Below are 25,800 nucleotides of genomic sequence, written 5' to 3'. Positions count from 1 at the left end.
TTTAATAATTTTAAAACTTATTTTAACAGTTTTTAAAAAAGTAACTAATTATAATATACGAGTACTGCTAAATATACAGGACATACTATTTTAACACAAAATAGTACGAATATAGCGTAAAATAATTTTATTGACTAAATAATAAATTAGAAAATTAATTAAAAAAAGAGAATCACAGAAATTATAAATAGGTCATTAATATAATTATTTGTGAAAATTCGTTTAATACTATTTATAATATATATACATTGAAGAGTACATTTAAAAGTACATTGTTGACCATGTTCTTCTCAATAATGGCATTTGGCCGTAGTAACACCCACAAGTTTCATGTGCTGACGATTTTATGTAACATACTGCACGTGCTTAAATTTAGTAACATAACGGGTGTACAAACAGATGCATGTCGTGTTGGAAAACAACATGACCTACGCTTAACTATGACTGTGTGGGTTGTTGAAAATTTGACCAAGTCTTTGCTGAAAAATTTTTATTAGTTGAAAAACTTGTTTCTTGATATTTTTATTAATTTTACTTTAACTAATATCTTTTAAAATGTTATTTTTTAATTATTAACTAAAAATATTTTTTTTTAAATGACAAAAATTAGATATCATTTAAATAAAATTTTGAGTTTAAATTTTTATGATGCAAAAGATTTTTACAATATGTAGTTTGAGTTAGATCTAAATTAAAATTAAAAATTAAAAAAATTTAATAATTTATTATTTTATCTCTTTAACTTTTAAAATTTTACTACGTTTAACTTTTTAAATGATTTATTATTAAATTTTATTAAAATATACCTAAATAATTAAATATTTTAAATATAAATCATCATATAATTAATATAAGTTAATTTATATTATTTTATTCAATAAAAATATTTTAAATAAGAATAAAATTAAATTTTAATTAATTTTTATAATTACATAAATATATAATTACTAAATTTTAAATTATGGACTAAAAATTAATTATGTTCTTATATGTTACAACTAGTTTTTTTTTTTTAATTTGGTGACCAAAATCTTAATTATTTTAAAAATTTTACGGTGCTAGACTAAGAATGAAAATATATTGAAAAAATTGTTAAAATTAATTTATATTAATTTAATAAAAAATTTAATTTATATCGATTTATAGAGGACACTTAAATACTGGTATAGAGAAGTTGAGAATATAATGGACTTGTAGTGGTTACTGAATAAAACTTTGCATTAAAAAAATAATTAAAAATAAAAAATTCATGAAATGAATCAAAAGATGAATCTAATCCAACTTATTTGCCAAAATGTGGTTGCTCTCTAAGACATGTAATTTTAACTTTGAATCTCCAACTTTTTTCTTCTACACACATCATTTCTGAAGTCATTTATTTTCCCATTCAAAAAGCATAAAGGAAACATATACTTAAAGGAGAAAAACAATGTGCAAATTTTCTTCAGCATTGCAATCCTTGAGTTAAAAGTTGCTTACATAAATAGAATCTACTAAATGTATATAGCTAAACAAGTTTTGAAAATTGTGACAAAAGCACAAGTGATAAATTGATGAAGCAAACCCATAATACAAATTATAATTTTATTAGAAAGACTTATTAAACAATGAAAGCTTAACATGTAAATCTTTAAAAAGAAGGTTCAATGTTTCCTTAAAGTTATATTTCAGCAACTCATTAACTTATTAAGACTTTGAAGCAACACAATAGAGTAAATAGAGTCTCTTGATAGACAATTTTCTTTTGTTAGGTATGGCTTCTAATGTGTCAATTGTTTCAGATATCAAAATACAATAAAGACTATTGTTTTTTCATACATATAAATCATGAAATCAAACTTGAGATTTCATGATTTAAGTTATACTTATTCTGATACTATTTAATAATTTTTTAAATATTTTTAAAAATTAATTTTTATTCACTATCTTAATTTATTATATAATCTAATTGATATTTTAATTTTTTAAATTTTATTTTATTATTTTTTAATAAGAATTAGACAAAATTAATTATTTACATATATATAAATGTTTATAAAATTTTTATATATAAAATATGAATTTTTATTTTTAAAAGAAAATATTTTTATAAACTATCTTAAACGAGAATAGCTTGACAATTTTTTTATTATTATTATATCATATAATTCTTTTACCTTTTTGTGCAATTTATTTATTATAATAAAATATTTATTACTAGTAATTAAAAATATAAAAGCGGTTATATGATATGTTTTTATTTTAAGTTAATAATATTTACACAGTGCATAAAACATTTACTAATGAAAGGGAAAGAAGTGTTTTTTTCTTAGTCAATTTCATATGAATTTGATGCGATAATAACGTTAAAAATTGTAATACCGGACAACTCTCTCTGACACGTGTGCATACTATAATATATATTAGCACCACTCAGCTTTATATTGAGTGTATTAAGAAGAACGCAGACATTGATTCCTTTCACCTACTCTCTCTCTCTGCCGCCCCTTCATCTTCCTCTCGCATTCTCCGCCGTGGTTCAAATTTCTCTGATACCCCTTTTTGTTCTTTCACCTTCAAATCGATGAACCTTTTTATCTATGCTCATTCTTCTTAGTACGATATATTTGAATATTATGATTCATTAAGCCTCTATCATCACAAAAACCATAAAAGAGAGGGTTTTTACAAGGTTCTGATTGATGGGTAGGGGAGATATTAAGCTATTTGATGAGGAAAGAAATGGTCTTTTCTCAATTTCGAATTTTGGGTCCCTTCTCAATGAGGAAGGGAGTTACCCTTCTATGGGTTTGTTTGCAAGCATTGGTCAAATGGGAATGGGGTTTGGTGTAAAAGAACCGAACCCTTCTGGTTCTCAACAACACAACGGTGGCATGAGTATGAGGATTCCATGCACTGAGTTGTATGTGAGGTATGTGCAATCAGAGGGGAAGGTGAAGATTCTTGGGGTTCCTGAGGAAGAGGAAGAGGTGGTGGAAGGGGTTAAGAGAAAGAAAAAGGGTGTCTTTAAAGGGTTGAAGATTAAGGTTAAGAACCCTTCACTAAGGAGATTGATTAGTGGTGGTTTTGCTGGGGCAGTTTCACGTACCACTGTGGCACCTTTGGAGACTATAAGGACACATTTGATGGTTGGAAGCAGTGGCCATTCTACTGGTGAGGTGTTTAAGAATATCATGAAGACTGATGGGTGGAAGGGGCTGTTTCGGGGTAATTTTGTTAATGTAATTCGGGTTGCACCTAGCAAGGCCATTGAGGTAATTATGTGGGTGTGTACGCGGGTGTACATTTGTATGGCTCTGTTTTTCACAATTTTTTTCTATTTTGGAATGATTTTTGTGTTGGTTGATTTGCTTGTGTCAAGGTATTTTGTTGAATTCTTGATTGGTATGTGCGTTTCATTATGTCAACGGATTTGCCACTGTTGGGTGCATTTGCTTTTGGGAGGACTATTTATGTGTTGAATGAGTTAAATATGTTTGTGGTCCCTCAAAATATATTACATTTTGATTTTGGTCCATATAAAATTATTATTTTTTGTTTTTGTCCCTAATTTTTTTTTTTCAAAAAAAGTTGGTTTCTTCATTGTTAAATGATTATATGATTAACTTAGTTGTCTGACACTTGGCAACTTTTGTGTCACATGTTCCTTTTTCGTGAAATTATATAATTTAAAGAGATCAAAACCTATACTTTTAAAAAATGTGAGGAAAGAAACAAGAAAAATAATTATATAGGAATCAAAATCAAAATTTGGTGTATTTGGATGGACCAATAATATATTTAAGCCTTTTTAATGTAAAGAAAATGTTTTAGAGATTCTTGAGGCTATGCTCTATACTTAACCATCTAGGCTGATGATTTTTGCTATCACAATGGAAATATCTGGTTTGGTATTTAACTAGCTGCATTGCTGCCAGAATTTGTTTTATTTAAGTTTCAATTTATTTGTTGCATTTTGTCTGAGTGTTTCTTATTTCCTGTGTTCGTTTTATTTATGTTAGTAAACAACTTTGATTTCATTGTTCCAATTTTTATATTTTTTTTATGGGTGGTGAGCCTGGTAGGGATGTTAAATATATAAAACGATCCTTCAGTTAAGATCAATTTGCAACTTGCCTCTGATGAAATCTGTGCTCTTTTAACTTTGAAATTATCATATAATATGTCATGACAAAGTGCAACCAAACGAACTTCATTTTGTCTTCTCAAATGGTTTGTTTTCTTTGTTGATGTCTTTTAATTAGGTTACCTTTCCCTTTAGGACATTGGATGAGTTGTTTAACAGTTTATAAGTCACGTGCTTCCTGTGGACATGGATTTTGGTAACTGTCTTTTTTGTCTGTTCCTTCAATTTTTACTCAATGGGAACTTAATGATTCTTAAGTTTATCTAGAGTGATGTGCTTCCTTGATTTTATTTAGTGATATTCAATATTAAACCTCATGCATGATAATTTGATAACCCTTTTTTTGCATTGAAGGAGAGGTCTTTTCAGACTAGAAAAGCATAAAATTTCATACAAGATTTCACTTGGTTATCTTGCATTTTCTTCTCAGATTACTTTTTATGCAAAGAGGATATAGTCATTTACATTAATAGAGAGGCATTCTTCTGTTCTCATTAATGTTTTGTTGGACATTAATGCTTCAAATTTGGAACAGAACTATGTTATTTGTCAGAAAGTGATCAAATCGAGTCGTTTGTGATAATTTTTTTATGCATCTGAATATATTTCACTTGTTTCTGCAGCTATTTGCTTATGATACTGTTAACAAGAACCTCTCACCAAAGCCTGGGGAACAGCCTAAACTCCCTATTCCTCCATCATTGATTGCAGGTGCTTGTGCTGGAGTTAGTTCAACCATATGCACATACCCTCTGGAGTTACTCAAGACTCGATTAACTATCCAGGTGTGTACCTACATAAACAAGCAAGTATTTATAGATTAGCATCTACCAAAAAAATAAAAGCAAATTTTAAGCCAAATCAGTATTTTTGCAGAGAGGCGTTTATGACGGTCTACTTGATGCATTCTTGAAAATCGTTCGAGAAGAGGGTGCTGGAGAACTTTATAGAGGCCTTACTCCAAGTCTGATTGGAGTTATTCCATACTCTGCAACCAATTACTTTGCATATGACAGTCTAAGGAAAGCATACAGAAAAATTTTCAAAAAAGAAAAGATTGGCAACATTGAAACCCTTTTGATAGGATCAGCAGCTGGTGCTATTTCAAGTAGCGCCACTTTTCCTCTTGAAGTGGCTCGCAAGCATATGCAAGTGGGAGCCCTCAGTGGAAGACATGTTTACAAGAATGTGATTCATGCTCTTGCAAGCATCCTTGAACAAGAAGGGATTCAGGGATTGTATAGAGGGTTGGGACCTAGCTGCATGAAGTTGGTACCAGCTGCAGGAATCTCTTTCATGTGCTATGAAGCATGCAAGAGGATACTGGTAGAGGATGATGATGAAGAATAGGATGAGTCTACCCCTGAATGCTAATACTCTCCATTTGAGACTGAGGCACAACCTCATACTTCATTTTTTGCATATTTGGTTAAATTATTTTGGATTTTTTTTTGTCACTGGAATTTTTTTATCTCCTAATAACTTATGGTTAGCAATTGAGAATGGAATAATGGTTTTGGTTTTTCTCTGTCTCTTGCCTATTGGCACTTGTCAATCAGCCTAGGTTTTGTTGTGGCTTAACTGATGATCATTCATTGTCAAGGGTGAATACAGATCGTTATTTATTCTACTTCGGTACAAAACGTGCTCATCTTCTATTGAAGATAATTTCCATTCTATGAAAATTTTGATGACATCTTTCAGTGAAGATAGAAAAATGGAATTTCTTTTTAATTGGATTAACTTCAAACATTCGTGTAGATCCAAAAGTTTGGGTGGTTTTAGCTTCCAGGATCTACAAGCTTTTAATGACACTTTTTTAGGCAAACAAGTTTGGAGACTCATGTTGAATGAGAATTCATTGCTGTTCCAATGTTTAAAGGCTTAATATTTTCCAACACACTCTTAAACTTTAAGCTTTGTTTCTGCCCAGGTTATACGTGGCAAAAGTATCTGAGGTGCAAAAAATATTATTGTTGAAAGGTACAAAATGGATTATCGGTAATGGAGAACGAATTAGTTTTTGGAATGATAATTGCCACTTGGTGTGGGAAGGGGCGACATATTAACACCTCAAAATGAGCTCTCCACAAGTGCCAAAGTAGCAGATCTATGTTTGGCACACCGAAGGCAGTGGAATTGGGAGCTAATATATAGAGTTTTTCATCCACTAGATAAGGAGAAAATCAAGAATATATACCCTTGAGCTAGTTTCCAACTGAACACCGAGTTATATGGGCTCACAGGATCAAGACGGAAAGACATCAAGTTTTATTTTCATTTGGTTCCGGAGACACAACACATAATAATGAGTAGTTTGTCTCCTTACTAAACATAGGACAAGTTGAAATTGCAGAAAAGGTTAGTATAATTTGCTGGAGAATTTGGGATCCAGATCTAGTCCGGTTTAACTTTCTTCCTTCTTTCATATTCAAATTCTATGATTTTTTTTCAACTTTCTCTTTTCTCTTCTCCATGTCCAACTCCTCTCTTCTTCTTCCTACTCCCTCACCTAATTTTCATATTTTTAAATGCATAAAATTAGCTTAAATTAACATAATTTGCTTAAGTAAATTTGTAAAATTAGATTCATTTAAGTTAAAATGGACTTGTTTAAGCTAATTTTACATACAAAATTTTTGTTATTTTCTGTATTTTTGATAAAAATAAAACTGGATATCCAATTCACTTGTTATCCGAGAATTTGGTACATAAGAAACAAATTTATTTTCAACAAAATGAAACCAAACTTGTAGTAAAAGTATGTTTAATTTATCTTTTAAAAACAGTTTGTAGTTTTTAAAAATAAATATTTTATGCTAATTTTTTCGTTGTATAATAATTTCCTTTTTATTGATAAAAAAAACCTTTATTGAAGAATAAATAAATTCTAATAATATATTTTTTTGAATACATTTGTATAATTATTTAACTTTTTAAATATAAATTATTTTATAAATAATTAAATAATTAATTCCTAAAATGTAACATTTTATTTAAACAAATATATAATTTTAGTATCTCACGAGAGACTAAAGCTGTATATTTTTTAATCCTTCAAACATTACAATTGTATAAGAATTTAATTAAGAATTTTTAAATTATTTTAACTTTTTAAAATGTTAAAATACTCAAGTGAAGGCTGCATAAGAAAAAAAGAGTACTAATAAAATACATTTTAATATATTTATAGTTAATTAACGTTTATAAAAAAACTATATGAGCTTTACTTTTTTATTTTTAATTTAGCAGTTTTTTATTTCTATTTATAATAAATTTAATTAATAATTCAAAATATATGAAAAAAAATCACCACCTTACCTTTTTTCACTAATATTATTAAAAAACTTTAGTCAAGAAATTACCTTTTTCCAGTAAACTTCATTTCAATGTTTTTAAAATATATAATTTGATTAAAGTTAATTTTTAAATTTTAATCTTTAAAATTAATCATTATTAATTATGTTATTATTATTAAGAGACGTTAAATAACATACTGCAGTTAATTTTGAGCATAAATTAATATCTTTATATAATTTTTTAAAAATAATTTATTTTTATCTTTAATTTTTAATATTTTTAACATTAAAATTTATATTTTTTTATGATTTTTTCTTTTATTCAACTTAAAATTTTAAATTTTGATTTTTCTTTTAAAAATACAATTCAATAAATTTAAGTTTTCATCTGGCCAAAACTCGTGGCTTTTTTTCTATCAATTTTATTTAAAACTTTTATTAAGATCTTCATAGTTTGAAGTGATAAAATTGAACGACAAAGGAAACTCCAAGAAAAAATCGTATTATTTAAAATATTAAAAATTAATAATAAAAATAAACTATTTTAAAAAAGTCATTAAATATCATTTTATTTCTAGAATTATCTGCATGGCATATCATTATTCTTCTGGTATTGGATTTTAATGTCATTTAAGAAGAAGGATTGACTTAAATACGTTTTGGAACATAAAGGTTTCCTCTTTGTTTTTCACTGTTAATTGTAAAGGTTGGGGCGCTTCTTTACCAAAAAAAAAAAAAGAACTCAAAACCCCGACAGAGAGGATGCGAGATGTTGATGATATCCATGAGCACCTTAAGAATCTGGTGGAGGCCTCCACGATGAGGTGGACCTACGCTATTTTCTGGCGATGCTCGTCTCACCCGTCGGTGTTGGACTTCCACGTCGGCTACTACAAAGGCACGGCAAAGTGCAAAGCGTTTCGCATTTTCGGATCGTCCGTGACCGTCACGGAAGAGGTCACCGACGCAGAGTGGTTCTTCAAAATCTCCATGGCTCAGTCCTTCGCGAACACCGAAGACTTACCTGGATACGCGTTCTTCTGTTCGAATCCGGTGTGGGTGACCGCAGCAGATTCAGATGGTTCGAAGTGGGAAAGGACCAAGTGGGGCCACGAATTTGGAATTCAAACTTTGCTTTTCATACCGTTTTCGAAGAAGGGAGTGTTGGAGATTGGATCCTCCGAAATCGTACCTTACGATCTTGAAGTGATTCAAAAGATTGCAGTTCTCGTTCATCCCATTGGCCTTCCTCACTTCCCCGTCAAGCACTGGGCTCTGCTCAGACAATCTCGGTAACCCCAAATTACTTTCATATTTTTAGACTAATATAATTAATTATTAAAAAAAATACTATTTTAGTCTATGGCAGTTATTTAATTTTAAAATTATAATAATAAGAATTGAAATGGAATAAATAATCGTTTTAATTATTGTAAATGTTTTTCACTTTAAAAAAATTCTATTTTGTTAACTTCAGCTTATTTTAAGAATTGAAAACTACCTTGTTTAGGTCTCGTCGGTCACTTGTCGGCAATAGTTAACATTATGATAAAAAGTTAGTTTAACTGAAGTGAATTTAAAAATCTCTCAGGGTTCGATATCAGGATTAATTTAGGGGTTTACTCTTTTTTTTTTTAATCAGGGATTAAAGAATATAACGTGTATAATGTTTGGTAAAAGTGGTAATTTACTCAATTAAAATGACGGATGAATGATGGTTGGTAATTTTCAATTTTGGGATCCAAAATGACATTTATGTAAATAAACTCTTACTTTTTTACATTAAATTAACAGGTTGCATGTAGGCTTTAGAGCATTTTTTTTCTTTTTATATTCAATCTACCACACATGATCACAGGAACGATGAAAGCTTGCATGAAAGAGCAGATAAGGAGTTGCGGAATCATGGGATTGATAGCTTTTATAAGCAATTAAGAGGCAAAGAGAAGATAAGTGATACAAAATTCTCCTGGCCCTTGTTAACAGAAAGCTCTGACAGAGGCACTGATAGAACATTTTCGTATTCACACGAGTATTCTGGCCCCTCATGAATTTATCATGTATAGTTTCTGTTAATCAAAATAATTTTGGTTTTAGACTTGTATGCTCATGATCTGAACCTAAATTATCAATGAGAGGAAGATAACACTAGCTTATTATTGGGAATGTAAAGTATTTAAAAACAATGTTTTATCAGTAGAAAAGAAAATTTTGTTGACATTTTCTCCTGTAGATACTGGTGGAGTTAGAGGAGAAAAATTTAATCTATTTAGGAAAGCCATGCTTATGAAATAGAAGGTTTCTTCCCTTGACTTCTTACAATAAATTCAGTAGCCCAGCAGCTGAAGGCTGGGCTGGTTCACACATTGATTTGACCTGGATGTAAGACTGATCCTCCCTTTCCTTTTGTGACTGGGTTTCATTGACACAGCTTTATCTATTTTTTGGGTTTCTTGATATGTTTGGTGGGAATTTCATATGAAGCTGCAGTGTTGTCAATGCTTTGGAAGTTATAAAGTTCTAGCTACTCCATCTGGCCTACACTTATGCAATGTAACAGATAGGATATGATGCTGGTGCGTTGCTATCTATCTGTCAAATTTAATCCTAATACTGCTAATTTGATTATTAAAACTTTGACTATCCGTTAACTTCTTCATGTTTTATTACTGATAGCTTGTAATATTTTGCAGGGCCATCTATGCTGAAACTGGAGATAGGTAAGTGATCAATTGGTGGAAGGTCTAACCGAGCAACAAGACATGGGTTCCAGAGAGCAATTGGAAAGGGTCAAAATGTCACATTTGGCAGTTGGAGTGAAAGAGACACGGTTTTCTATATAGCAGAGCTTGTAATGGCAATGCATGCATACATCGTGGATGAAGAGGAGCTTATGCCAGGATGTTAAGGTATCACATTCAAATTGCCATTTTGCTTTAAATTTCTTGTTTTATTGTTTTAGACGTCACTTTTTCTGATCAGAGAAGGAGGTAAGTATTCTTTACCTCCTTTTGGGTTATGATACAAATTCATCATCATATTACTATTATACACTTTACAAGGTTTACAAGAAAAGTGGATCAGGTCCTAAAAAGGAACATGCGGTGCATCATTTAAAGAAGATTGTGCAGATGACGACCTTGTAGATTTTAATATTAACTCACAGACTTGGAAGCTTCAAAATACTGTCACTGGACTGTTTAATTGCTACATTCCTTTTAATTTGTCTTTGGCATATATCAGTTTTTTAATTAATCTACTTTTCTTGTTATGTGGTGCTTTATATTTAGTCGCTCACACAAGCTATGAAATGGTAATATCATCGTTTATTTTTTGTGATGCTAAATTGCTAACTCGTGTACTCTCTTCACTGATGAGTGATGACGCCCTGTATATCAATTACGAAGTATTTTGTGTATGTAGGCTTAGTCTTGTCATTTGTCAAGGATTTACAATGTACTATTTATTTCAAAATAATGTTACCAATTCTGAATTGGATAATTAAATAAAAAAATTATGTTGAGTTTTACTAACAGTTTTACTAAAATTTATCCAATAACACATAATAAAAACTTATGAATAGTAATTTTCTATTGGAAATAATAATGCACTGTAGAATTCAATGCATTATTAATAATAAAGATCTTAATTTTTAATAAAAAATCACTATTACTTCATTTATTAACATGTGTCTTTGAGCACATATTAAAAAAATTGACGCGTATAATTATTTTATTTTTCATTGTTGTTTGTATAAAAAAAATATCTAAAATAAATGTTATTTTGTAAAGTTAGGAATTAAAGTGAGGTTTTCTAAATATTACAGTAATCTATACTTATAATTTGAAGGAATAACAACATTAAATCATTAGTAAATCATAATTTTTATGTAACTGTTATTCATGTTTAGCTTTCCCAATTTTCTTTTACCTTTTTAAATTAAGTTTGTGGTATACGGAATATATTTGACATATGAAAAGATTTAGTAACCATACAGTTAATTATTATGAGATAATTTTATTTCATTTCTTTACAAATTAAATAGTGATTTTCTTATATATTGTATGAGTATTCTTAAATTAAAATAAATTTTTTAAATAAATAAATGTCTCATTATATTATGTTAAATAAAATTAAATAAAGTGAAAATTTTTTAAATTTAAAATTAAATTATGAAAATTTTAAATTTAAAGCTAAATTATGAAAAATTTAAATTATTTAATTAACAAAAAAATTCAATATAAAACTTCATTTAGTATAATAAGAAAGAAAACTAACTTTAAAATATATTCTATTTGAAAAAATTTGTAAAAATTACTCTCATTTAAGACTGAATATTCACAAATTATATATCAAAATTGGTATCTTTAAAAATATTTCATATTAATTTTTTTATTTTCTTTTACCAAATATATATATATATATATATATATATATATATTATTAAGAGAGAAATACAAAAACTTCTATTAGAGTATTAGTTAGCTTCTATTGCGTGCCAGCCAGCCATACTTCTTCCATCATTCTGAGTGTTAAAATTTTCAGTTTTTTTTAAGATTAGAAGATTTCAGTTATCCTTAGACAAGTTTCTAATTTGATGTAACAATAAACGTAACTCAAATTTTGAATTTGAATTATTCTTGTACATATTAACTCGCTTCAGTTTTTAATAATAATTATTAATTGATTATCTTCGTTGAGTCATTATCATATTAACACTACGGTGAAGATGAACATGATATCTCAACAAGCTCATCAAATTTGTTTTCTAAATTCGTTCCGTTTTAATTTTTGCCTCTCTAAAGTGATTAACGATTAGAGCAAAATACTGTTTGTTTTCTTATGTATTATGTGCCATTTGTAATGTGTTATATTTATTTTTCTTTATTATTTAAATTTACTAGTATTTAAATCTAATTATTTAACTAATTTAGATTGAGTCGATTAATATAAAAACATTTTTTTTAAGTTTTTAATTCAATTGTATTCTTAAAAAGTTACACTTAGGATTCTAAATCAAGGTATAATAACGTCTTATTAGCTAATTTATACCCTGATAAGGAGCTATATTCTTAACCTCACTGCAATGATGTTTGGTTATTTATAACTAATTTTTAATATGTAAATTTGCAAACAATTTTAATTTAGGGATTACAGTAAACGTTACTTAATACCATAATGATTTTTACTTTTTCAGTTTTTAACAATTGTCTAATTTAGTCATTACCTTATTATTTATCATGATGATATCGATATTTAAAATAAAACAGAATTATTTTTTTCTTTTTTATTATTTAATTAAAATAATAATAATAAATTTGCATAATTATTTTTACATGAGTCAAATTATTTTTAAAATATATTAAAATAATATATATTTTTTTTTGTAAAGAAGCTTAACAACCAAAATAAAAAAATTCTAAGTACAGAGTATTAAAGATTTCAAGAATCCAAACTGAAAAAAGGAACCAAGATGAAAGGGATGAGAGAAAATAAAGACTCATTTTCGCAAGAATATCTGCACATTGATTGCACAATCGATTGTTTGTTTAGAGATATAATTTAACTTAACAAATCTAATCTTTTTTTAAAAAAATTATTGCTACAGATCAAAATAAATAAAAGATAGATAATAGGTTAAATAGGTAAAACGAAATTAATAGCTTTCTTAGAGTCACTTTTAATTTGAATACATTACAAAACTAATAATTTTAAACTTAAAATTTTTTTATTTCATATATTTTGTGATTTAAAAATTTAAAATATTTTAAAAAATATGATTATTATGTAATTAAAAAATAAGTAATTTTTAAAATATCAAAAAAATTAAGAAACCATTTACATGAATTAATTACTAATGTTAATATTATATTAAATATATATAATAGATAATAAAATTTAATAATATACTTTTAAAAATATAAATACTTTTTAATTTTTAAAATATTAAAAAAATTACGTTAATTTTAAAAAAATATAAAATATTTTTTCATGTTCACTGTATTAAAAAAAAAAAAGCAGTAGAAGTAAAGATAACGAGTTAAAGGAGGGAGGCGACCCGACCCGACCAAAAGAAGAGAAGAAAGTGAATTCCCGCTCGCATTTTAAATGCCCGCCTTTGCACTTACCTATACGGCTATACCGTAGTCGCATCTCACGCGCTACCCATATCTTTTACTCTCTGAACCGATAACAAAAAATTAGATTCACAATAATAATAAAAACAAAAACAAAACCTTAATCTTGTGGTTGGCGACTTGCATTGTTGATCAGAGAAGATATTGATGCGTTGTGTAGGTTAAACAAGTTCTACAGAAGAAGAAGAAGATCTTGTGACGATGATGGATTCTCCAGAACCTTCTAAGAAGAATGTTAGTTCTTCTGCCTCCACTCTCAATGCCACTCCTTCATCTGAATCCCCTCAAGTTCAAGTAAGTCATTTACTTCACTTCCCTGATTCTCACTCTCTCTTTTTTCTTTTTCGCCGCGCTTTTCTTTCATCTTGTTCTCTTAAGATCGCTTTGATTAGGGCTTTGTAAGCCTTTGGAATTATGCCTATTTTGTTTATTTGTTTATTTTAAAACGGTTCCGTTTTGGTTCTTGGTTTATGGCGAGGGCTAATTCGAACTGGATTTAGGGGTTTGAGTGAGTTTTGATGAAGAATTGCTCTGGGTTTGGATTGTGATTATTTTTTACGAGTTGTTTTATTGCTTGCTGTGATGATTGATGAGACTTTTTTTTTTTTTCCAGTTTATTGTTTGCTGATCATGTAATTAGATGCTGAGGGTGTGTTTCGAATTTTAGGAGTTAGTTAGTTCAGTTCATTTAATAAACGAATTATTGTGAGAAACTTGTTTAGAGTGATATTTGTTTTAGACCTTACTTTAGTACAAGTTCTGTTGTACAGTGCATTAAAGCAAATCTTTTATTTTTCTTTTTGGGTCGAACGATTGAAATTCAATGGCATTGACTGGTTGGTTGTTTCTTAAAAATTGCTTTGGTGATGGTGCTCTACTCTCTAAAGTTTATAAACTCGGTGTCTTATTAATGCATGAAGTGAATGATGAAAAGAAATAAAATAACGTTGATTATGTGAGTATTAATAGGTTTTGGAGGATTTCTGCATGTATTCTGTGCACATTTTGATGCCACACGTTTTGATTATTGGTCCTCATTCTTGAACTCTCTTTTAATGTGCAGAGATGTTGAGAACATTAGTTAGCTTATTGTATTTTCAGTCTGTTTCATTTTATTTCAACTAGAATTTTAAGTGTCATGAACAATAAATGAATTTCATGTGTCACCTTCAATTTCAGGAATCCCCCTTTTTAAGATTTGTAAACACTTTGTCTCCAATAAAGCCCGTCAAGGCTAGCCATGTGGTTGGACAAAGTTTTCTAGGACTCAATTCTCCACCGCTTGTATTCAAGTCACCACGAGTTTGTTACCGTGAAACACATTTCATGGAAAGGTTTGTGACTTCAATTTTGTGTGTGTTTGTTTGGCTATCAACCCACTTGGCTGTTTGTTGAAAAATCTTTCCATACCAGGTCTCAAAGCACTCAGTTGCTCACTGGAGAAACATCTCAGAGTGAAAATGGAGGCACCAGTCTTGGGGAAGCTCCTGGTGATTCCAGCAAACCAGATTCTCAGCAGCCACGGCCAGAGAGATTTATAACTGACACTCGGGAGGTTTTTGACTCCAGGAATGGTGCAAATACTCAGAATTGCAGTCCTCCATCATCTGTTGATGAATATTTGGCTGATCCCAGGGATGTTGATCGAATGTATTTGGCCAACCAAGATGTGGAACACTCTACTGATGCAGCTGAAGCATCATCACTAAGTGACTTAACTCAGTCAAAGAAAAGTACATTAAAATTTGATAGGAAAGATTGTCCAGGTGATAAAGCAGAAGACATTTTGCCTTTGTCAGAGGAATCTGAAAAGGGTCATCAAGAAAAGCCAGCATATGGGGAAGAACCTGGAAAGATAGCAGGGGAGAAAAATGACGTTGAATGGGCTTCTCAAGAGCACAGAGAGTTAGAGTCCAATTCAGCTTCAGGTGTTTTTGAGAAACAATCTTGTCATGATTCACTTCCCCAGGTAAACCATAGGTTCTTGCGGTATATATCTATAATGTTGAATTAGGGCAGTCAGTATTTATAATTTTATGGATATGATTTCGTAGTGTAAAGTGTTTAGTGTGACTTACTTTTTTTCTCTCTCCTTTTAATCCAAAGACATTTTTTAAGCTTTGGTTTGTGGAATATAAAAGATGGGATCATAACAATTATACACCTAAGTTGATGCCTGATCCTCTGCAGGATTTTAATGGATGTGAAGATTACAATAAGATGGTATCAACTTCACATGTAACTTCAGAGAATCTCTCACAAGATGGTTCTGAGGTAATCAAACATGTCTTCTTCTCTTTCATTGTAATCTTCTGGAGGCAGGTTAACTTTTAGTTGATTTTTGTTGTCTTTTCATGCTTTTCTTCTGTCAGAAGTTTCATTGTCTCTGTCTGTGTATTTCCAATATTTTAAAGGTGAATATATTCCTTCAAGGACAATGATTCTAGACGTGAATATGCTTCTGTTTTTTCTATCATTTGGCTCCTATTATCATCAATTTAGATTCAAGAGAAGAGAACAATGTTTTGTACATTGTTGACAGAGTCAGTATTTAAATTTATTGCTTTGATGATCTAGTTTGTTTATGGAGCTTTGCATGCACCGTGGCAGGAATGTTTTTAAGGAAATTAGCAGCAGTGGTATACTCAATATCTCTGTGACAGATTGGTAACTGTAATCGGATGTCTCTAGTTATAAATTTTCCCTCATTTTTCTGCTTATTAATTTTCCTTCAGTTGAGCTTTTAAAATTTTGTGGACATGCAGTAATTGCATTTTCTGAGTCAATCAAGATTGTTAAAAATTGAATCCTGACGAGATATCACATCATAGGCCTCAGTTTAGGGCATCTTAGTATTTAAGGTAATTTTCATTTATGATTATGTCTTTGAACTCGGTAAATATTTTGAACTAGGACTTAGATATTGTTTGCCAAAAGGTTTTAGTCTTTTAAGATGAAATTAGTGTTCTAGTCGGATTATCTGCTAAGCAAAAATGACTATTCTATCAGAGAATTTACTTAGGATAATGGGTTGCAGTATGATTATTAGGAATTTGTTTTCTTATTTTAGTTTGTGAAGATTTACTTCGTGCAATATAGTAATTATTACAATTCTGTGAAGATTTTCTTTGTGCAATATGTTAATTATTACAATCACTGCAGGCTAGTCTAAAGTACCATGGCATTCGTAGACGCTGCCTACAATTTGAGGAAGGTGCTTCCGATGCTTTTGGAAGTAACAAGTCCAATGTGAAATTGAATGCGACTTCAAGCGAAATGAAAACGGTTAAGCCGTCCGAACATATTAGTTCCTCGTTTCCTCAGCGAGGTAGTGGAAACTTCCCTGTGACAGGTCCCAAGCCATCAGGTATTGGGTTGCATTTAAATAGCATAATAAATGCTATGCCAACTGGTCGTGCTACAACTACGAGTATGCGGTTATCAGATGGTTTACAGGGGATGAAACCCAAATCTTCAATAAGCTTATATAGAGTGGAGAACATGAAGAGATCCGTACTTACATCTAATGTGGATGGGCAATCATTAGTTGATATTAGAAATGAAAGCCATGACATTGCTGCTTCAGTAGCTACAAATTCTTTCATCTCTGGGTCTCCCGGCATGACAGAACAACCTATCCCCCTATATTCTGTAAGTATGCATGAGAAGAGGAAACAAAGCCCTACAGATGCCAGAAATTCTGAGGAGTTCAACCAACCTAGCCCCTCCAAGAAAAAGTAAGTTCTGATCTTTCTACAAATTCATCATTTTTACACTTTATATGCTTAGGTGCATCACCAAATATTGCATTGCTCTTCAGGAGGAAAACATCTAGCACTGCTGATGACAATGGCCCTAAACGGTGCAACTGTAAGAAAAGTAAATGTTTAAAACTGTAAGTAAATTTTTTATGTTCTGTTATCTCACTATATGATTATGCAATATCAATGTTTTTTGATTTGAGTGCTTCGCAGTTACTGTGACTGTTTTTCTGCTGGACCCTATTGTTCCGAGTCTTGTACTTGCCAAGGCTGCTTAAATAGACCAGAATATGCGGAGACAGTTACTGAGACTAAACAACAAATTGAATCCCGTAATCCACTTGCATTTGCTCCCAAGATTGTACAATCTACCACTGATATTTCATCTAATATGGTATAAGATCCTCATATATAAGATTTTTGTTTATCTTTTGGGTTTCAGAAATGAATTGATAGTGTTGTATGCCCTCTGCAGGAGGATATAAATCTGACGACACCATCATCGGCAAGGCACAAAAGAGGTTGCAATTGCAAAAGGTCAATGTGTCTGAAAAAATATTGTGAATGTTATCAGGTTGTGTAGATAATGTCCATTTCTTTATGCTCTAAACATTTCACCAGTTTAATCTCGTGTCTGCTAATCGCTGATTACATTTTTTTCCCAATGTATGGAAAAGGCTAATGTTGGATGTTCTAGTGGATGTCGATGTGAGGGATGTAAGAATATCTATGGCAAGAAAGAAGGTAAGACTATTTAATGAGTAGCTATCATAAATTCTTAATGCAACCCCAAATTTAATTTAAATTTTGTCTGATAAGTAGAAATGATATGAAATGATGTTGGGACGTTTTAGTTTACTTAATACTCATCCTTCTGAGGAGAAGTGTTGAGACCATAATCGTTTTGCATTTTTTAATGCTATATTTGGAATTGAATTGAATAAAGATCCTTTACCCAAACCCCAGCTCCCCCTAGGACAAGGTGGCTTGCTTTTTAATATGTTTTAGTCATGATGCTCCATACAGTTATAACTTCTTTGCTTTATGATGCCTGTAATAACCACGATTAGAGGGGGTGGGTTTATTGTGAAAGAACCTTGAATCTTACTAATTGGTTACCTGAAGAACTATTTTAAGTATAGCTGTGACATGCATCTAAGAACGTAGCTCAATGTTGTACACATTTTTTAAATTCAGATTATGTTGCATCAGAACACTCTTTAAGTAAAGAAAGGGTGGGCAGTAGTGTTGAGAAAGGAGGATCAGACAGCACATTTCCCAATAAACCGGAAGCGGTAGCAAGCAAGACACATTATGATTTACAAGGCCTCTCACCTATAACGCCATCATTGCAATGCTCTGAGTAAGATTGCTTTTACTATAAACCTACATTTGATAGAATAAGAAATTGTCTTCCTGAGTTTTTTTTGACAATTTGTGCTTTTATTCTTTGATTTCCCTTTCTCCAACCGTCCAGCCAAGGCAAGGAGGCCGCAAAATCCAGACTTCTTTCTGGAAACTTCCAACCATCCCCTGAATCTGATGTTAGTATGTTCTCATCTCAAGCAAGATACACTGAATCTTCTGAAAATTTGCACACCAGTCAAGCACTTCCGGAAACAAATGAGATGTTGGGAACTGCCCCCTATGATTCACAAATTGACTGCAGCAATATGAACACGGTGGATCAGTCATCACCAAATAATTCAGGTGTTATCTTACCTCAGCTTATTCCTGTGTCCAACCCGGAGTCAATGTCTTGTGCTTCATCGTCCTCATCTAGAACATTCGAGAGGACAAATATTCCACAATCGCTACTTTCCCAAGGAAGTTTTCGCCAGTTGCCTGGAGGCTCTCTTCGTTGGCGTAGTTCCCCGGTTACCCCAACGACTAGAGCGGGGGAAACTCAATATTTACAATGTCCTGAATCAGATAGCAGACTCTTTGACATTCTAGAAAATGACACCCCTGATATACTGAAGGAAGCTTCAACTCCCATAACATCTGTGAAAGTAAATTCCCCAACCCAAAAGCGAGTTTCTCCTCCCCAGAGTCATCATCATGGGATCGGATCAAACTCCTCTGGAGGCTTGAGAAGTGGCAGGAAATTTATATTGCAAGCTGTACCTCCTTTCCCACCGTTGACTCCTTGCGTTGATTCCAAAGGCAATAGCGATGAGGATTTGAATGAAAAAGCCAAGGACAAAAAAGACAACGAAGCTAAGGACAAACAATCTCAAAGCTAAAGAATACCTTCAATGTGAGTGTTATACAGACAGAAGATTATATAATCTGGAATAGACATCTTGTCTGGAACAGGTGTGTTGACAAAACTGTTTTCTTGGTATTCTGTTTCAGATGTTTTAGGATATTACCATTCTAGTAACACTTTCTTTTTGACAAACAGGTTCCCAGGTGACTTATTTGTGCAAACAGCCATTGCAAAATTGAAGTTATGACTGCATCTTTCTCCAATATGTAATTCATCATAGTTTTTGTTTAGTAGTTTTTTCTTGCAACAGATTTTACTGTTTATTTTTTTATTTTTTTTTCTTTTTCCTATTTGGGTATGAATGCTATGACACACTCTCAGATCGAGTCTTACCCTCTTCACGGTAGGTTGGGCATGTTAATTAGGTTAAATAAATAAAACCTCACACTGAGTACAAAATTCATAATATGTAATGCTGCTAATCGATAGCATCTTGGTTGTTGGGCTTCTACTTCGCTTTGGCTGTTTAGTTCGTAGGATAAGGTGCAGTATTATATATATATATATATATATATATATATAGAGAGAGAGAGAGAGAGAGAGAGAGAGAGAGAGAGAAGGAATAGGTTATGTTTATATATATTATTAAGAATAATGCTAGTATCGTATTCTTTGTAATACACTCATTATTTGATAAAATCACGTGCGTCTTAATTTTTTTATTTTTAAATTAATATTTGTTTAGTTTTTAATAAATTTTAACTAATAATAAAGAATATTAAAAAATATTTGAAAATATATTATTAACATTCTTTTAGTATTAATCATAAATAACTTTATCTATTTAGGTCAAGTTATTTGACATCTTTCCTTACCAATATAACATTATGATAATTTTAGAAACTTGAAGATATCTACGATATTACTATTAAATGTTATGTGCACAACACAACTTGTCGGTGGAAGATAACGAAAGCTGTAGTTCTTTTAAAATATAAAATCTTCCCTTCACCAAAATCCTAAAATTATTCAGATATTTACAAAACATATTATTTGGAAATGTCCAAAGATAATATAAACTTGGATATATATAACAAAAATATAAAATATGCATATTCTATTCCTATATATTTTACTAAATATTCTAAACATTTTTAATCTTTATTTTGTGAGATTTTTAGTTTAATCTTTGAAATTTTGTTTTGTTGTTTTTAATTCTTCACTTTTGATTTATAGTAATAATGTGACAATAACAAAAAATTTATAATGGCTACCTCGTAGTTAATCATGTCAATAAAAATATTAAACTTTAAAAAAATCAAGAATTTAAATTTAAATTTTATAAAACTGTAGACACCAAAATTATATTGAAGTCTTAATTAAAATTGTTAATCACATCATACCATTTTCTCAATGAGCAGCTTTACACCATTGTGGTTCATGGAAGCAATGGCCGCTTAGTTTACAACAGATGGTAGCAGAAAAACATAAATAAGGAGCCCTTTTTTATTCACCTGATATGGATGACTTTAGTCGAGTGATATTTGCTAGTTCACTGATTCAATTGGTCAAGCCCAACTTTTGGACACTGTATATATCATTATCCTTAAGTTTGTCGTAAAATAATACCTTTCTTCAAGAAATTTAATAATACATGAAAAATAAATTGATTTTGAATGGTTATCTTGAAATTTGAAAAGATGTGCATTATCAATTGTTTACATATTTATGGTTTATTGACTAAATGCTTGAGATTGACTACATTAATTATTGAGAATAGGTAGAGAAGTTCGAAAATGTGACATTAGGAAAGAGCATAGTGGAGTCATTTTATTTTATTTTTTATTTAACAACGGACATTTTCTCTCTTTTTTTTTACTTAATTTATTTATTATTTTAAAAATTGTTTTATCAACCCTTATATTTATATATTCAATTTGAGCCTTTATTTTCAATTTCCATGAAGATATTGAATAATACTTTCTCTCATATTGTAACGTGTGTTTTTCCATACCGGGAAGCATCATTAGTTTTCACATTAAATCATTTAAATTAAAAAATATTTTTCTTGAAACAACTATTCAATTAAATGATATTTTAAGTTTCTTTAATTTATTTTAAAAAATTCAAGTTAAAATTATATTAATTTAAAAAATATTAAAGTTACAAATTCTAAATTTTACACTTTTAATATTAAATTTACTTATGCTACAAAATGGGTAATTAGTTCACGTAGATTTGCTTGATTTTCATCAAGTAAAATTTCAGATTTAAACGTTACATACTCTCTAAAACTTTGGTTGAGTTAATTCCGCCATATCGTGAATGTTGCTAAATTGAGCATGATGTTAAAAGCAAAATACATTTGTAACTTTATTGTTATATTATTGCATACTTATATAGCAATATTGTATAGAAATTATATTATATATCATCTTGCAAATATTTTTATTGTTTAAAATTTATCTTCCAATGAAAATAAATTCGTGCAGTACATTTACAGTGAAAATTTGACACCTCTATTGCAAGCGAGATAGCTAAAATATACCAGATCGGGTAATGCTATGAAGTGTAGAAGTCATTACTTAAAACAACACAAAAGTCCTCTTAAAGTTGTGTTGCATAAAAGCAATGCTTTGCTTCACCATTCACACATCCTTTACATATCTTGATTATCTTGGTGAGACAATTTGCTTCAATTTGGACTATACTATTAGACCTAGTCTAAGAACAAAATGGGGACCCTGGAAAAATTACTTTCATTGTGAACCTCATCACGTTATGCCATTTTTATTGATAAACTTAAAAAATTACAGTAGGGGCAAATAAAAATACTACCATCAAATCATAAATACTTTAATCCTTCAAATTACAAGTGCATATCATTTTAACCCTTTACCAAAAACTCCACTTTAATCCTTGACTTATAAAACAACATTCAATTTAATCCTTTTTTTTTTAAATACAAAAGGACAATAAAAAAATAAAACAAAAAAGGCTAATGAATGACTTTTAAAAAATTAAGGACTAAATTAAAATTTTTGTATAGTTAAAAGTCTAAATTAATGGAAGTAAACAATTTAAGAGATTAAAATGGGTGATATAGAAGCAAAATCTAATTAAAATTTTAGGTCTGAACGTGATAGTATAATAATTCAACAGTCATAAGCTTGAACTCTGGTTTAATGTAGTCTTCAATTTACATGCACCTTTCTCATATCAATAATCACAACACTCAATCATTTATTAACCTAGTAGACAGACCAAATTTACAAATTTGACCACTATGATAGCTGCTGACCATGACCAAGTTTACAAGCGGCAGTAGTATGAGATAGTTAGAGTGAAAAGTTTTGTTTTGAGTAGATTAAAAAATATTTTCTTTTAGGCTTTAAGTAAAATTTTGATTCTATGATATCTTGATCACAGTAAACTAATCTAAACATAAGAATACGTGCCATTCAACCAAGATATACATAACAAATTGGCCCAAATGTCCTTATATAGAAATATTAACCAACAGTGTCACACCTGAATTAGCTCTAAACCGCAGAAGTTACGAAGGTTAGGTCAAAACTTCATAGTTCAACTCAAATGCAGTTACCGACGAAATAACTAGGGGGTGTTTTACACACCCGAGCTGTCTCGGATACACTGCAACAACTCGACATTTATAACTGGTAATAGTCTAATTCTAGCATTAATATCTTTCACCATGCCGTTTCAATTTAATAAAAAAGAAATAATTAGACCTTGGTTTATAAAGAAAAAATATGTAACATTCACGAATTCCAGCAAGCAAACAAAGCACAAGGTGAAGTGAAAAAATTAAAGCCCTCCAACTCACTAAAGATGATGGTTTCACTAGATACTCTAGATAGAGTATTTCACCTTAGGCTTGAATCAGGAGAACCATCTCCGTATGAGACCAGGCCTTTCTTTCCATCTGGGCTTCCGGATGATGACCTTTACCTGTTGTCTCTGCTTGTTCTTCGTGGAGATTGTGATTCCACTGAAGACCTGGTTCGTGATAGACTCCTGCTCCGGGATGAGAAGTGCCTCTTCACATGAGGTTGATAAGCATTAACAGGTGAACGACTGTGAACTGGGCTTAGGCTTAGGTTGTATCGTCGAGCTCAGTAATGAGGGCTGCGTGATGCAGATGGTGTCCTGCTCCTTCTACTTCGGTACTTACATATAGGTTTTCACACACTCCACTTAGCATGCATGGTGCTATCATTATTAATTAGTGGCATAGGGGAAAGGGAAAAAAAAAAAAAACTCAGCACCAGAAAAGAAAGTGTCTTAACAAATGAATCAAATCATGATGAGAAATAAAGCATGCCTCAAATACCAGATTAACTAAGAAATGTATATGTTAAAGGGTGTTTGGAGGGAACCTTGGTGGAGTTCTTCCACGTGGTGGTGGGCTCTTATTACGCCTAGGGGAGTACCTCCAGTAGTTTGAGTATCTGATTGCAGAAAGTGTAAAAAAAAATAAAAAAAATCTTATTCAATTCTCAGTTTTACCTTATTTTGATGACTAAAAATTATATACAACTTTACCAGTTTACTTATCACGGCCATTTCTTCCATTATAACGATACGACCTCACAAGAGATCTAAAGGAGTTCCTATACCTTCTAGTAAATTTTGTCAAGATGGAGATCTTACCTAAGATCAGGAGGTCAAAAATCAAAAATTGTAGGATCATAAAATAGATCATAATATACTATCATACATATAAAATTATACTTAAACATATATATATAAGCATAAAAAATAACATATATAAGAAAATTAATATCTAAATCACATAATTTAATTAAACATAACTTAAAAGTCATAGATTTTAGATCCAGTACAACATATAATTAGTCAAACTAGTACTAATCTATTACAATAAATTTTACAAGCTCCAATCAGGATAATCATCCTTTATATAGTCATCTTTATCAATATCATCTACATTAGGCTCATCATCATCAGCAGGTGGAAGGTCCAAATCATTTATAGGTGTACTTGCACTACCAACATCACTGCTTGCTTCTCCACCTTGAATCAAGTTCTCATCTAAATTCATATATGATATTAGCTCATTCTCCTCCTCTATAATGCAATCATCATCAGAAGCAACATCTACAATGTCAAAGTTAGACTCTTTTCCTCTTGATACTATTGCCTGATTTTGAGTTTGCCATGACATATACAACATCGTTCATCATTTTTTGCTTTAAACGATTTCTTTTCTTGGTGTGAACCTAAATATCAACATAATTAATTAATAATTTAACATAATAATTATAGTAATTCATTTGGTAATTTTAAGAAATAACTTACCATTTTAAAAATACTCCAATTACGTTCACAACCAGATGAGCTGCATGTCAAGGTCAATACACGAATGACAAATTTTTGTAACTGTCGATGTTCTCCACATAAGATTCTTACCATTGTGCTGGAGTTTTCACTTTCATTCCAGTAATTACTAATTTTGTACCAAAATATCTTTTTTAGCTTTGAAATATTCCAATTGACTATCAATCTTATTCATTTCATCCATATTTTCTACCATTCTTTCTAAACACTCATATAATCCATAATTAACTTCAAAATCAGCTTCAAAATTTGGAGCATAATGCAAAATTAGGTTAAGGTAATAGCCTGCAGCATGTAAAGGTCTATGTAGTTGGTTGTCTCATCTTTCATCAATTATCTCCTATAGTGGCATGAAACTAGAGATTAAAAAATGAAAAAAATATATTTTCAAACCAAAGCTATAAATTATCAAATTAAACTAAAGTCTAATATACCTTTTTTTTTAACATCATTGAAGTTTGTTTTAATTTTCTCTTTGGCTCAATCTATTTCCTCATAAATGAAATCCATGGCTGGCTTATCCTTTGAATCCACCAAGCGCAACACTCTAATTAAGGAATAAGCACCCCTTAAACAATTTAAAATATCTTTTCAAAACTCCTTATTTATGACTAGATTTTCTACAACTATTTCATTTTTCGTTTTGACAAATTTACTATCCTTCTATTCTTTGGATGTAAACATTCTTAATAATGATCCTTTATTATCATTCAAACATCCCAAAGTCAAGAAAGAAGTTGCAAAACGTGTAGCTGCAGGTCTAATTAAATTTGTACCTTGAGTAAATGTATGCAACAAAGATATAAGATCAGTTCTAGAATAGATTAAGTTCTGATTTTTTTTCCCGTTTGTAATAGTTTCTTTATGTAATGGTATCTTCTCAAAA

General features: G+C 30.5%; 3 protein-coding genes across 4 annotated transcripts; all 3 read left to right on the top strand.

The window, feature by feature from the left end:
- The first annotated feature begins 2,429 nt into the window (after nucleotides 1-2,429).
- Nucleotides 2,430-5,484, top strand: LOC113847745 (adenine nucleotide transporter BT1, chloroplastic/mitochondrial-like). The gene is made up of 3 exons (XM_027477007.1): nucleotides 2,430-3,254; nucleotides 4,750-4,911; nucleotides 5,003-5,484. The coding sequence occupies exons 1-3, from the start codon at nucleotides 2,682-2,684 to the stop codon at nucleotides 5,474-5,476; spliced, it is 1,209 nt and encodes a 402-aa protein (XP_027332808.1). The 5' UTR covers nucleotides 2,430-2,681; the 3' UTR covers nucleotides 5,477-5,484.
- Nucleotides 5,485-8,127: 2,643 nt separating this feature from the next.
- LOC113848387 (transcription factor MYC2-like) lies at nucleotides 8,128-10,766 on the top strand. Of its 2 annotated transcripts, XM_027477872.1 has the most exons (5): nucleotides 8,128-8,717; nucleotides 9,284-9,807; nucleotides 9,910-10,001; nucleotides 10,119-10,334; nucleotides 10,488-10,766. In XM_027477872.1, exons 1-2 carry the CDS (start codon nucleotides 8,188-8,190, stop codon nucleotides 9,474-9,476), a joined length of 723 nt encoding a protein of 240 aa, XP_027333673.1. In that variant the 5' UTR covers nucleotides 8,128-8,187; the 3' UTR covers nucleotides 9,477-9,807; nucleotides 9,910-10,001; nucleotides 10,119-10,334; nucleotides 10,488-10,766. The 2 variants fall into 2 exon arrangements, 1 of the variants encoding a protein (XP_027333673.1); XR_003501817.1 differs by lacking the exons at nucleotides 8,128-8,717; nucleotides 9,284-9,807; nucleotides 10,488-10,766 and having other exon boundaries at nucleotides 9,933-10,001; nucleotides 10,102-10,294.
- Nucleotides 10,767-13,747: 2,981 nt separating this feature from the next.
- Nucleotides 13,748-19,569, top strand: LOC113848002 (protein tesmin/TSO1-like CXC 2). The gene is made up of 12 exons (XM_027477348.1): nucleotides 13,748-13,856; nucleotides 14,742-14,896; nucleotides 14,976-15,531; nucleotides 15,753-15,836; nucleotides 16,725-17,173; nucleotides 17,258-17,299; nucleotides 17,383-17,457; nucleotides 17,537-17,717; nucleotides 17,799-17,897; nucleotides 18,001-18,067; nucleotides 18,521-18,686; nucleotides 18,801-19,569. The coding sequence occupies exons 1-12, from the start codon at nucleotides 13,764-13,766 to the stop codon at nucleotides 19,567-19,569; spliced, it is 2,736 nt and encodes a 911-aa protein (XP_027333149.1). The 5' UTR covers nucleotides 13,748-13,763.
- The last annotated feature ends 6,231 nt before the right edge of the window (nucleotides 19,570-25,800 follow it).

This window comes from Abrus precatorius, unplaced genomic scaffold (assembly GCF_003935025.1).
Source record: "Abrus precatorius isolate BTA unplaced genomic scaffold, Abrus_2018 Scaffold8, whole genome shotgun sequence".
Lineage (NCBI taxonomy): Eukaryota > Viridiplantae > Streptophyta > Magnoliopsida > Fabales > Fabaceae > Abrus > Abrus precatorius.
Note: the sequence above shows the minus strand (reverse complement) of the source record. Positions and strands in the feature narration are given on the sequence as shown.

What these genes read in the sequence shown, in the direction of transcription:
- LOC113847745 (XM_027477007.1), top strand. Translation starts at nt 2,682, where the DNA reads ATGGGTAGGGGAGATATTAAGCTATTTGATGAGGAAAGAAATGGTCTT. An exon ending in CACCTAGCAAGGCCATTGAG is followed by an intron (nt 3,255 to 4,749) that starts GTAATTATGTGG and finishes TTGTTTCTGCAG; the next exon opens with CTATTTGCTTATGATACTGT. An exon ending in AGACTCGATTAACTATCCAG is followed by an intron (nt 4,912 to 5,002) that starts GTGTGTACCTAC and finishes GTATTTTTGCAG; the next exon opens with AGAGGCGTTTATGACGGTCT.
- LOC113848002 (XM_027477348.1), top strand. Translation starts at nt 13,764, where the DNA reads ATGATGGATTCTCCAGAACCTTCTAAGAAGAATGTTAGTTCTTCTGCC. An exon ending in CCTAGCCCCTCCAAGAAAAA is followed by an intron (nt 17,300 to 17,382) that starts GTAAGTTCTGAT and finishes ATTGCTCTTCAG; the next exon opens with GAGGAAAACATCTAGCACTG. An exon ending in AAAAGTAAATGTTTAAAACT is followed by an intron (nt 17,458 to 17,536) that starts GTAAGTAAATTT and finishes AGTGCTTCGCAG; the next exon opens with TTACTGTGACTGTTTTTCTG.
- LOC113848387 (XM_027477872.1), top strand. Translation starts at nt 8,188, where the DNA reads ATGCGAGATGTTGATGATATCCATGAGCACCTTAAGAATCTGGTGGAG. An exon ending in GCTCTGCTCAGACAATCTCG is followed by an intron (nt 8,718 to 9,283) that starts GTAACCCCAAAT and finishes ACATGATCACAG; the next exon opens with GAACGATGAAAGCTTGCATG.